Source organism: Hyla sarda, chromosome 1 (genome assembly GCF_029499605.1).
Source record: "Hyla sarda isolate aHylSar1 chromosome 1, aHylSar1.hap1, whole genome shotgun sequence".
In the NCBI taxonomy this organism is placed as follows: Eukaryota; Metazoa; Chordata; class Amphibia; order Anura; family Hylidae; genus Hyla; species Hyla sarda.
In genome coordinates this window covers 93,733,619-93,746,979 of record NC_079189.1, presented here as the reverse complement: position 1 = coordinate 93,746,979, position 13,361 = coordinate 93,733,619, and the positions used below count along the sequence as shown (strand labels likewise).

Sequence of the window (13,361 nt, the reverse complement as noted above, 5' to 3'; positions counted from 1 at the left end):
GAACCAGTAATTTGCATTCATTGTGGAAAGATAACGGAGCTATGACTACTGGAAGGCGGATATTAACACTAGAGATGAGCGAACTTACAGTAAATTCGATTTGTCACAAACTTCTCGGCTCGGCAGTTGATGACTTCTCCTGCATAAATTAGTTCAGCTTTCAGGTGCTTCGATGGTCTGGAAAAGGTGGGATACAGTCCTAGGAAAGAGTCTCCTAGGAATGTATCCACCTTTTCCAGCCCACCGAAGCACCTGAAAGCTGAACTCATTTATGCAGGAAAAGACATCAACTGCCGAGCCGAGAAGTTCGTGACGAATCAAATTTACTGTAACTTCGCTCATCTCTAATTAACACGTACAATGTGCTTATGCGGGAATGGCATCTTATGGAGCACAGGACTTGCTTGGATGAGTAGATAATGATGACCAAATTATTAAGATGCCAGTAAGTTCCTGAATTTATGCCACATCTGGATCCGCTTTAAAAACAATTATAGAAGACAATGCAGCCTTGGGAACCCTTCATCTAAGCAATGCTGAACACGGCCAAACATTACTAAACTACTGGGATTCTCCTGCCAGCAAAATGAAAAAAAATATAAATACCAGGTCTATACGGTAGTAATAGTGTGACAACATCTGCTCTGACCAGACATTCACCTCCTACACTGTATATGGCAGGGAAGGTGTTAAAATAAGACACCTACACAAAGTAAAGGCGTCACCTACACAGGGTCATCTACACAAAGAAAAAGGGGTCTACACGGGGTCATCTACACAAAGTAAATGAAGCAGTGTTTCCCCCCCCCTACGAATCTCACAATACAGAGAATACAGTCTATGAAACCGACTTCAAAGTGGCTTCTGCTTTCCAAAGAACTTCCACAGGATGTTTTATATTTGCAATTCTTAATATTTTGGCCAAATTGCCTGGTTAAGATGAGGTAACAACTGAACCTTTTTTTTTTTTTCTCCCCACTTGAACCAGGGAGGTATGGCAAAAAGCTATTTTTGTGACAGCTTTGAAGATAAAGCGCTGGCTAGAGCACAAATAAAATAGGGCCTATTGGGAGCCAAAGCCACAGGACTGCATGGTTTGCTGCAGATGTACAGCAAGTATTGATTTACAAGGTTACAAGAAAATCCCAAACCAGCTTATGGAGCAGACATCATATACGCATGAGCTTTGGAAATCAGGCGTTGACGTGTACACTGACTTGAAAGCTACACTGCTAAATGCATTCAACATGTTTATTGCTCCGGTGCATCTGAAAGGAAACTACTGCAATTGGTGTGTAAAAATGTCCAATGGCTTTGAGTACGCAGTTCCTATGCCAGTGTTTCCCAACCAGGGTGCCTCCGGCTGTTGCAAAACTACAACTCCCAGCATGCCCGGACAGCCGAAGGCTGTCCGGGCATGCTGGGAGTTGTAGTTTTGCAACAGCTGGAGGCACCCTGGTTGGGAAACACTGTCCTATGCTGTCACCATAGCAAACAAATCTTGAAGCCTGATTCTGCAATCCTTCCCTGTTCAGTCTACTTAAAGGGGTACTCCGGTGAAAACCTTTTTTCTTTTAAATCAACTGGTGGCAGAAAGTTAAACATATTTGTAAATTACTTCAATTAAACAATATTAATCCTTCCAGTACTTATTAGCTGCTGAATGCTACAGAGGAAATTCCTTTCTTTTTGGAACACTGATGACATCACGAGCACAGTGCTCTCTGCTGACATCTCTGTCCATTTTAGCAACCATGCATAGCAGATGTAAGCTAAAGGCAGCATGGTGGCTCAGTGGTTAGTGCTGGGGACTTGGGTTCAAATCCCACTAAGGACAACAATAAATAAAGCGTTATTATTATTATTATAACGTCAGCAGAGAGAACTGTGCTCGTGATGTCATCAGAGAGCATTCCAAAAAGAAAAGAATTTCCTCTGTAGTATTCAGCAGCTAATAAGTACAGGAAGGATTAAGATTTTTTAATATAAGTAATTGACAAATCTGTTTAACTTTCTGCCCCCAGTTGATTTAAAAGAAAAAAGGTTTTCACCGGAGTACCCCTTTAAAGGGGTACTCCGGTGAAAAACTTTTTTTTACTACAGCGGAAGTTCTTTTCTTTTACAAACACAGAACTGTCTGCTGACATCACGAGCACAGTGCTCTCTGCTGACATCTCTGTCCATTTTCGGAACTGTCCAGAACAGCATATGTTTGCTATGGGGATTTTCTTTTACTCTGGACAGTTCCTAAAATGGACAGAGATGTCAGCAGAGAGCACTGTGTTTCAAACGGAAAAGAATTTCCACTGTAGTATTCAGCAGCTAATAAGTACAGGAAGGATTAAGATTTTTTAATAGAAGTAATTTACAAATCTGTTTAACTTTCTGGCACCACCTGTTGATTTAAAAAAAAAAAAAAAAATAGTTTTTCACCAGAGTGCCCCTTTAAACTTTATTCAAAACCTGGAAAACATGTAGCAGACATTTCTGTGACTGTCCCATTTAGGTAAAAGAGGACTTTGATACAGAAACAACCCCAATCTGATGCATGGAATGGAAATTCAGTTGTACAAAATGTCACAACAAATACATCTCATCCTAAAAAACTTAAAAGGTGTTTGACCACGAATGAAATTAAGATTTAAGTTTTTCAGCCATCTGCACCCTGTTTATAACGACAGTAGACAGCTGAAAAAACAGTCTTTCGTCATCTGCATTACTCTCAATGACATTAATGGCAGCAGCGCAAATTGTGTACATAAACAGTGCTCCTCCCATTAATGTCAATTTCCTTAACATATAAATATGTTATTACATCTATTATCCCGAAGAGATGATGAAAAATGTTGCCTTATGTTAATAGTTAAAGGGGTACTCCCGTGGAAAACTTTTTTTTTTTTTTTTTTTTTACATCAACTGGTGCCAGAAAGTTAAACAGATTTGTAAATCACTTCTATTAAAAAAATCTTATTCCTTCCAGTACTTTTAAGGGGCTGTATACTAAAGAGAAATCCAAAAAAGAAATGCATTTCCTCTGATGTCATGACCACAGTGCTCTCTGCTGACCTCTGCTGTCCATTTTAGGAACTGTCCAGAGCATAGCAAACATATGCTGCTCTGGACAGTTCCTAAAATAGACAGCAGAGAGCACTGTGGTCATGACATCAGAGGAAATGCATTTCTTTTTTTGGATTTCTCTTTAGTATACAGCCCCTAAAAAGTACTGGAAGGATTAAGATGTTTTAATAGAAGTAATTTACAAATCTGTTTAACTTTCTGGCACCAGTTGATTTAAAAAAAATATAAATAAATAAAAATAAGTTTTCCACCAGAGTGCCCCTTTAAAGAGCTTTTAAGAGCTCTCAATAAATTGATGCTGGGGTAATACCTTTACTTTGGCCGCCATGTCTTTATTTCTGAAAAAAAATGCTGTATCAAAGAGGCAGGCCCAAGTGTCTGCAGTGCCCTCCAGCTGCAAGACCTCCCCGCTGGGCTTCCCTGCCCTCTCTGTTTGATAGACAGGGCTCGACGAATGTAAACCTGCACAAGTGCCTTGGCTTCCTATTGCAGTACATACCTGGTAAGCCAGTAAGGAAACCAATAGAGGCAGAGACCTGTTGTCATCAGAGCACAGCCCGTGGGCAGCCCTTTTAAACTCTTACACTCATTTACCTAATAAGACAGTGTTTCCCAAGCAGGGTGCCTCCAGCTGTTGCAAGACTACAACTCCCAGCATACCCGGACAGCCAAAGGCTGTCCGGGCATGCTGGGAGTTGTTGTCTTGCAACAGCTGGAGGCACCCTGCTTGGGAAACACTGTCATAAGAAGTCTTTTTTTTTTTTTTTAGATAAAAGGCAAGAGCAGCTGAAGTAAAGGTATTACTCTCCCCAGATTATTGAGAGCTCTGTGACATTGGTTTAACCCCTTAACGACGCAGGACGTATATTTACGTCCTGCGCCGGCTTCCGCGATATGAAGCGGGATCGCGCCGCGATCCCGCATCATATCGCGTGGGTCCCGGCGCTAATCAACGGCCGGGACCCGCGGCTAATACCACACATCGCCGATCGCGGCGATGTGCGGTATTAACCCTTTAGAAGCGGCGGTCAAAGCTGACCGCCGCTTCTAAAGTGAAACTGAAAGTATCCCGGCTGCTCAGTCGGGCTGTTCGGGACCGCCGCGGTGAAATCGCGGCGTCCCGAACAGCTGATCGGACACCGGGAGGGCTCTTACCTGCCTCCTCGGTGTCCGATCGACGAATGACTGCTCCGTGCCTGAGATCCAGGCAGGAGCAGTCAAGCGCCGATAATGCTGATCACAGGCGTGTTAATACACGCCTGTGATCAGGATGAGAGATCAGTGTGTGCAGTGTTATAGGTCCCTATGGGACCTATAACACTGCAAAAAAAAAAAGTAAAAAAAAAGTGTTAATAAAGGTCATTTAACCCCTTCCCTAATAAAAGTTTGAATCACCCCCCTTTTCCCATAAGAAAAATAAAACAGTGTAAAAAAAAAATAAAAATAAACATATGTGGTATCGCCGCGTGCGTAAATGTCCGAACTATAAAAATATATCATTAATTAAGCCGTACGGTTAATGGCGTACGCGCAAAAAAATTCCAAAGTCCAAAAAAGCGTATTTTGGTCACTTTTTATATCATTAAAAAATGAATAAAAAGTGATCAAAAAGTCCGATCAAAACAAAAATCATACCGATAAAAACTTCAGATCACGGCGCAAAAAATGAGTCCTCATACCGACCCGTACGTGGAAAAATAAAAAAGTTATAGGGGTCAGAAGATGACATTTTTAAACGTATACATTTTCCTGCATGTAGTTATGATTTTTTCCAGAAGTGCGACAAAATCAAACCTATATAAGTAGGGTATCATTTTAACCGTATGGACCTACAGAATAATGATAAGGTGTCATTTTTACCGAAATATGCACTGCGTAGAAACGGAAGCCCCCAAAAGTTACAAAATGGTGTTTTTTTTCGATTTTGTCGCACAATGATTTTTTTTTCCGTTTCGCCGTGCATTTTTGGGTAAAATGACTAATGTCACTGCAAAGTAGAATTGGCGATGCAAAAAATAAGCCATAATATGGATTTTTAGGTGGAAAATTGAAAGGGTTATGATTTTTAAAAGGTAAGGAGGAAAAAACGAAAGTGCAAAAACGGAAAAACCCTGAGTCCTTAAGGGGTTAAAGAGGTATTCCAGGCAAAAACTTTTTTTTATATATCAACTGGCTCCGGAAAGTTTAACAGATTTGTAAATTACTTCTATTAAAAAATCTTAATCCTTCCAATAGTTATTAGTTTCTGAAGTTGAGTTGTTTTCTTCTAACTGCTTTCTGATGACTCACGTCCCAGGAGCTGTCCAGCTCCTATGGGGATATTTTCCCATCATGCACAGCTCCCGGGACGTGACATCATCATTGAGCAGTTAGACAGAAAACTTCAGAAGCTAATAACTATTGGAAGGAGTAAGATTTTTTAATAGAAGTAATTTACAAATCTGTTTAACTTTCCAGAGCCAGTTGATATATAAAAAAAAGGTTTTGCCTTGAATACCCCTTTAACAATGACTTTCCTGGTGACAGATGCACTTGGAAAGGACATATGCTAAGACAGGTTCACACGATGCAGTTCTATAAGCCAGAGCAGAGATTCTCTGTAATAGCTCTCACTTGAGCAGACGCAGCCAGTGCATGCATTACATGGACAACTATGTGTCTTAAATTGATGCCATGTAATGTTATTGCTAAACATTGTATTGTAAGGATAAAGCCAGAGTTGCCTTTATTGGTGATAACTGAGTGGGTTAGAGGATCCAGAACTGCGTTTTCTTCATGAGGAAAAAAACAAAGGCAAAAAGTAGCAAAGTCATCTTAGAAATCTCTGCATCTGAAATCCTATTCTATGAATCAGAGTGGGGCTGTTTCAGCATGAACTTTCGACAAACACTTATTCAGATATATGGGAACTTTTTACACTGTGAAAATCTGCCTTGTGAAGAAAACACGGAGTAAAATATAAAAGACTTCTAAAAGACATGCATCATTTCATTCACAATGACAACACAAGGCTACAAGAAGCTAAAGAGGACAGCATTATGGGAAATTGTGCAAAACTTTAAAAGGGGTATTCCGGCTTTATACATCTTATCCACTATCCAAAGAATAGGGGATAAGATGTATGATCGCAGGGGTCCATCCGCTGGGGACCCCTCCCCCCACGATATCAGTGCACACCCTGATAGTCTGTGCCGGGCACTGGCTCAGAGACAGGGATATGACATCACGGCCATGCCACTGGTGACACCACTCCCCCTCCATTCATGTCTATGGGAGGGGGTGTGACGGTGTGACATCACTAGGGAGCATGTTAGTGATGCCACGTCCCTGTCTCAGAGGCAGTGCCCGACACAGAATGCCTGTGGGCTGCACAGGGATCGTGGAGGTCCCCAGCGGCGGGACCCCTGCGATCATACATCTTAGATGTATAAAGCCGGAATACCCCTTTAAGGTCTATTCACACGTACAGTATCCTGCGCATATTTGATGCGCAGGATTTGAAGCAGAGTTCAGTAAGTTTAAATTGAACGGTGCAGCATAAAATCCTGCACACCAATTATGCGAAAGGATACTGTATGTGTGAATACACCCTAAAAAAGTTTTGGAATTGCACTACACTCCAAAACAACTAGTTGAAAGAAACAGCATCTTCTTGGAACCAGTGTAAAGCATATTAGGTAAATGCATTATCAGTGCTTAAAAGTGTATTCCGAAAATAAAAATTTTTTCAAATCAACTGGTGCCAGAAAGAAAGATTATTTAGAATGTACATTTTGAAAACTCGAGCCTTCCAATGCTTTTCAGCTGCTGTATGCCCTTCAGGATTTTTTCCAGTTAAACACGGTGCTCTCTGCTGCCACCTTGTCCCTGTCAGGAACTGTTCAGAGCAGTAAAAAAGTCCCCATAGCAAACCTCTCCTGCACTGGACAGCTCCTAACAGGTCATAGGTGGCAGCAGGAAGCACTATGTGACAGGGAAGACTACACAGCTTGCTTCTGGCCATACAGCAGCTGATCAGCCTTATAGGACTTAAGTTTTCTTAATAATACGTAATTTACAAACCTGTATAATTTTACCAACTGATTTGAAATACTTTTTTTCCCCTCCAGAACGCCACTTTAATATACAGCATAAAACAAAGTAAATTAAACAAATAACAGGAATTAAGACAGTAATATTAATGAATGGAAAAACACGCACCAGAATATGTCTTCCAAACTTACCTGGTGGGGGTATAAGAGGAGGGGCAGTACTGACATTTGGAGGTGGTGGAAATAACGGAGGTGGTGGGAGGTGTGTTGGAGGTGCGCCGGGAGGAAAAAATGGTGGTGGTGGCTTGATGAAATTATTATCCACCTCTGAAGGAGACTGTTCTGTGACTACCTAAAATATAAAATCATATACAAATGCATAGAAAACATGAGATATGAGGAAAAAAAATAAACCCTATAATTGAATACAGTCAACCATACCTGCACAACTTATATCCAAAATAACCCATTCCCAAATCTAGATTTTTGGCTTATGTTTTCTTCCTTTTTTGGGTGGGACAAGTTCTTCTTACATTAACCTTTTTTCTTATCATATAATGTATTATTATGCCAGAAACAAAAATGATTTATATGACAAAATAATTTGTGGGGCAATGATTTCACTTTGCAGTACAACATTTATTTCACAGGAGCTGTGTGAGGGCTCTTTTTTTTTTTTTGCACCATGACCCCTATATTTACAGGTTGCATTTGCATAGTTAAGACTTTTTGTTACATTTTTTCATGGGTGTAATGTCATCAAAAATCTTCAATTGCGGTGTTTGGAAAAAATTTTCTGCATTTAATGCTGTTTAATGTGCAGGATCAGAAATGTGATCATTTAATAGTTCAGACAATGCCACATGTGGCTATATCAAGCATGTTTCTTTTATATATCAAAAATGGTAAAAGAGGTGATTAGAATTTTATGATTGGGGGGGGGGGGGGGGTGATTAAGGCTTTGACCTCACACTTACAATCAAAATCATGGGATTTGTAGTTGGAGGAAGCGATTTCACATAAGGAAAGCCACAGCATGATCTCACAACATAGCCATTTAGCTCCAAGACAAGCGCAGATCCTTCCCAAGCACGTCCATTACTGTCTGGCAGTTAAGTACTATGATCACCTTGTGGTGGATAAAACCTTTAAAATCAAGAACGCTATTGATCACAGCATTTAAATTGATAAATGACTGGCATTAGAGTGATCTCCAATGTCTGTTATTATTGGCTGTGTCTTCTACAGATAGCAGACGGCACCTGATAAAGGTCATGGGCTGGGACGGGGTAAATGGAGTTTTTCAGGACAAGGATACTGATGCCCGCTCCACATGGGGTATGACTTTTGGGAATGGCACTTGAATGTTTACTCTGTAGTTGTGGAACTGGTACTGTAGCTTAGTCCTATTCACTAGGATAATTGAGCTACCAAGATCTGCAGTTCCAAGTTACCTTTTTACACCATGGGGGGGGGGGAGATCAAAACCTATGGATAGGCCATTTTTCAGAGGCCTTGTTAAGAATGTTAGAAACAAGCTGATTGGTTGCTATGGGCAACATTGCCTCTCCACAGGTTTTGATAAATCTCCCCCCATATTTATTTGCACCACATTAATCGCCTGTATTTAACCACGATATGTACTCTGTGATTACTATCACTTCTGTGTCTTTACTCTCTGTTTAAGCCTTTTTTTTTTTTATTAAATTTATTTATATATTGAGTAATAAACTTTTTGATAAGTCTTAGTGACTTGTTTTTTTTTTTTTTGGGGGGGGGGGGGGGGGGGGTGTTAAATAATAACCAGCTGTTTGGTAATGTTCTTACCACCAGTGCCTGTCTATGGGGCTTTCAAACATTACCCAGCGCTTATCTCTTCCAACATATATATTAAAGGGGTATCAACTGGCTCCAGAAAGTTAAACAGATTTGTAAATTACTTCTATTAATTAATGCTTTCAGTACTTATCAGCTGCTGAAGTTGAGTTGTTCTTTGCTGTCTAACTGCTCTCTGATGACACCTGTTTCAGGAGCTGTCCAGAGTAGGAGCGAATCACCATAGCAAACCTCTTGTGCTCCGGACAGTTAATGAGAGACAGGTGTCAGCAGAGAGCATAGTTGTCAGACAGAAAAGAACAAGTCAACAGCAGCTGATAACTATTGGAAGGATTAAGATTGTTTTTATAGAAGTAATTTACAAATCTGTTTAACTGGAGCCAGTTGATCTAAAAAAAAAAAAATGTTTACCATAAAATCTCTCTCTCAAAGTATCCATTGGGGGACACAGAAACCATGGGTATATGCTGCTGCCAACCAGGCAACAAAAAGAAAGTCGGCCCCTACTGGCAGTATATACCGGCCTACAGACTCTGAGCTATCAGTTTAGTCCCAAAGCAGTAGGAGAGCACCGATAGGGAAAGAAAAAAACCACTGTCCAATGAAATCACAGACAAAAAATAACCAAACCAACCTTCGGACTGGACCAAACCAAGGACACCAGAACAAATGGGTGGGTGCTGTATCCCCAAATGGATCCTCCGATAAAGAGATTTTACGGTAAACATAAAAATCTACTTTTCATGTTTGGTTCCATTGGGGGACACACAGACCGTTGGATGTACCAAAAGCAGTCCACAGGGTGGATGAGAGCCTAAGAAACTCAGGTGGAAGGCTGGGCCACAGCCGCCTGCAACACCTTGCTACCCAAACCAGCGTCAGCGGACGCAAAGGTGTGCACTTGGTAAAATTTTGTAAAAGTGTGCAAGGACGACTAGGTATCAGCCATACAGACTTGCAAGGCCAAAGCCCTGTAGCGGTGAGAGCCCAGGAGGCCCCAACGGAACGAGTGGAATGAGTTGAGACCCTGAAAGGCGGAGTCTTCCCTTTCCAGCGGTAAGCTTCAGAAATGGCAGAACGGATCCACTGCGAAATGTTTGCCTTCAAACAGGAAATCCCTTATAATGACCCTCCATAAGAGCAAAGAAAGTCACACTGGAGAAAGGATGAAGTGACCAAAAAAGTAATTCTGAACAGCCCGTACCATGTCAAGACCATGAAGCATCCGCTCCCTGGGATGGGAGGGAACTGGGCAGAATGACGGGAGTACAATATCCTCATTTAGGTGAAAGGCGGAGACCACCTTAGGCATAAATGAGGGGACCAGACGGGAAACAACTTTTTCCTGTTGCAAGACCAGGTAGGGGGAACGGCAGGAGAGAGCCGCCAGCTCCAAAACTCTCCGAATGGAAGTGACCACAATGAGGAAGGCCACCTTCCAGGAAAGGACACAAAGAGAAATATCCCTGAGAGGTTCAAAGGGAGTACCCTGCAAAACACTGAGAACCAGATTCAGATCCCACGGGGGAGTAGTGGTTCTGTGCGGCAGAGCTGCATGAACTACACCCTGCAGGAAAGTGCGGATGTGATTGTCAGACACCAGGGGGCACTGAAAGAGAATGGAGAGAGCAGACACCTGACCCTTAAATGGGCACTGTCACCAACTTTATTTTTTGATATGTTGTAGTACTTATGTACTACAACATCTCTAATATACTTTTATTATTTTTTATTTTCATTAAAAAGGTTTAATTTACATTTAAAAACCGGCCACTGAAAAAGGACTGATTTTGGAGTGGCAATCAGTCCTTTTTCAGTTAGGCTGCACTCGCTCCCTGCCTGTCAATCAGACAGGCGGGAGCGAGCGCATTGGCTCCCCGGCCACTGGCTGGGAGGCCACTCCTCCCGCACATCACCGCCGCTGCCTCGTTGCCGCCGCTGTCCCTGCACGCCCGCTGCCGGACTCTGCAGTAACCAAGTGTAATGAGGGAGCGGGGTATACTAGGCGGGGGCTGGGGGGGAGGAGGGAACAGGCTAGTGCCGTAGCAGGAGGGGGGGGGGAACGGGCTAGCAAAAAAAAATAGGATGGTGGGAGCTACCCTTTAAGGGAACTGAGAGCCAAGCGTTGTTTCAACCCAGACTGCAAAAAGGAAAGGCGGCGTGGAAGGGAAACAACAACAACTGGGGAGAAGGATCGAAACTCACGCAATCAAAAGTAGAACCACCAAGTGCGGTGAAAAATCTTCGCAAAGGAAGGCTTGCGCGCCCTGATCATTGTGCGGATCATCTGGGGAGAAAGCCCCCTGGCCCTTAGAACCACAGTTTCAACCAACACGCTGTCAAATGCAGCGACAGTAAATTGGGGTGGCAAGAGCAAGATCCACCAATTCCACCGAGGGGGCCCCAGATAAAATGCCCTGGCGGAAGCGAAAGCGGGGAGCAAAGTTGAACCCGCCGCTTCAAAAGTGAACTTGCCAGATTCTCGATCCTCTTGTCCGCCGGATCCTTAAAGGAGGCCGCGACCACCAAAGTAAGAGTAGTCGATTTTGACAGGCGGGAAACCGGAGGATCCACCGCCGGTAGTGTTTTCCATTTTGCAATCAAGTCCTGGGAAAATGGAAACTGAGCTTGAACCTTCTTAGTTCCTTGGAAGCGTTTGGATGCTTCCATGCTGCTTCCAGTAAGGAGCCAAATTCAGCATGAGAGCTGAATACCTTAGGAGAGCGATGGGAGCGGTGGAAGGAAACTTCAGGAGCTGGGTCTGAAGTTCCTGGGTCCTCTAGGTGAAAGGTGTCCCTGATAGCTGATACCAAGCTGTCCGTGTCGGACACGCTGGTTGGTTCCTCTGGATCAGATGTAGAACCTGATGCCTAATCTTCCAGCCCCCCAGGAGAACAGGAGCAGGTGGAAGCAGCCTTTGATGAAGGCGAGGCAGACCAAGGACAAACTTGGAGACCTTGCACGGGGACAAGGAGAGTGGCCCCTGAAACGGGGGCACTGCCAGGATGTCGGGGAGGAGGAGAAAGACCCATGAGTAGAGCGCCTGTCCCGAGCTCAGGAGTCCGGAGAAGAGCCAGAGGATAACACCTTTGGGCATTTGTGAGATCACCTGAGACAAGGGTCAGGGGAAGGAGAGCGAGCCTCTCTGGAGAGCGGGCGCAAGGAAGATCGCTCCTAGATGGTCACCACAGAACGCAAAACCCACAACATAGAGAGGAAACCCATTCCAGTGGGGGGTGGGGGGTTTGGACTAGAGCCCGACTCCGGCAGAACAGGGGCAAGCAGTGGTGCAGGCGGGACAGGTGGATTCAGCAGGAACACCCGGCATTTTAGTATTGCAGCCCACACAAGATCAATAAGTGACCAGGGCTGCAGTGGCCGGTCTGGAGGGGGTCTGGCATTCATAAATACCATTAAAAGAAGTCAGCAAGAAAAAAGGAGCAGTCTCACCAAGTTTCTGTGTCCCTCACATGGAGAGAAGAAGCAAGCTGTAGCTGGAAGAGCAATCACTCAGTCCAGGAGGAGAGAGGGAGGGAAGGGAGGTCCCAGCATGAGGAAGAAGGAGGTGGAACCCGATGTAGCCAGACCCTCATTGGTGTAAGTGAAGGAGACACCCAGACATGACCCCTGCAGCGTACACCCCGTGCTGATAGGAGGTCAGTGACCCCCCCAGTGTGCACTGTACTGTGATAGGAAGGTGGGGGGGAGATGGGCCGGGAACCCACCAAAAAGCCCGGCCGGTGGGAAGTGGGGGGGGAGGGATTATACTCACCGTGTTCCAGAGAAACCTACCTACTTAAGTCTTCAGCCAGCTATTAGATACCTGCATCATGCCAGGCTGAGACAATGAGAGAAGCAGGGTAGGTAGGGGGACCTGGACCCAAGGTACAACCCGAGGTGCTGGCCGGTAGCAAGTAGGGGTTGACCGTGCATAACTATGCCTGTGCCCCTTCATCGCATATGGGGGAACAGGTAGCACCCTGCTCCTGAACCCCCACCTATAAACAAGGAAATATAAAAGGAGAAAAAAAAGCCAGAAACACTTCCCTGAACTAAAAAATTTAAAAGTAAAAGACCAGGTCTGGAGAACTCCGGACCTGTGTCTGCCTACTACGGACACTAAGCTAGAACCAATAGCTCAGAGTCTGTAGGCGGGGTGTACCCTGCCAGAAGGGGCTGACCTTCTTTTTCTTGCCTAGTGTAAGCCTCCTGGTGGCAGCAGCATATACCCACGGTCTCTGTGTCCCCAAATGGAGCCGAACGAGAAAAAAAATAGTATTTTCCTAGAATACCCCTTTAACTCTGATCAACCCTCACTTCTACATCGGAAAACACAAACACAATGCTTCAGTGTCAACATTTAAGCAGAATATTATTGGCTTCTGTGCCAATGGAATCTGCTTTGTCAGTAGACCC

The 13,361-nt window shown here is 43.8% G+C and overlaps 1 protein-coding gene across 3 annotated transcripts in view; it reads right to left on the bottom strand.

The window, feature by feature from the left end:
• The window catches only part of FIP1L1 (factor interacting with PAPOLA and CPSF1), an 83,968-nt gene that overhangs the window by 48,043 nt on the left and 22,564 nt on the right, over positions 1-13,361 (bottom strand). For all 3 annotated transcript variants that reach the window (XM_056558048.1, XM_056558029.1, XM_056558036.1), the window contains exon 10: positions 7,302-7,461. In XM_056558048.1, the coding sequence (XP_056414023.1) occupies positions 7,302-7,461 (160 nt within the window). The remainder of the gene's footprint in view (positions 1-7,301; positions 7,462-13,361) is intronic.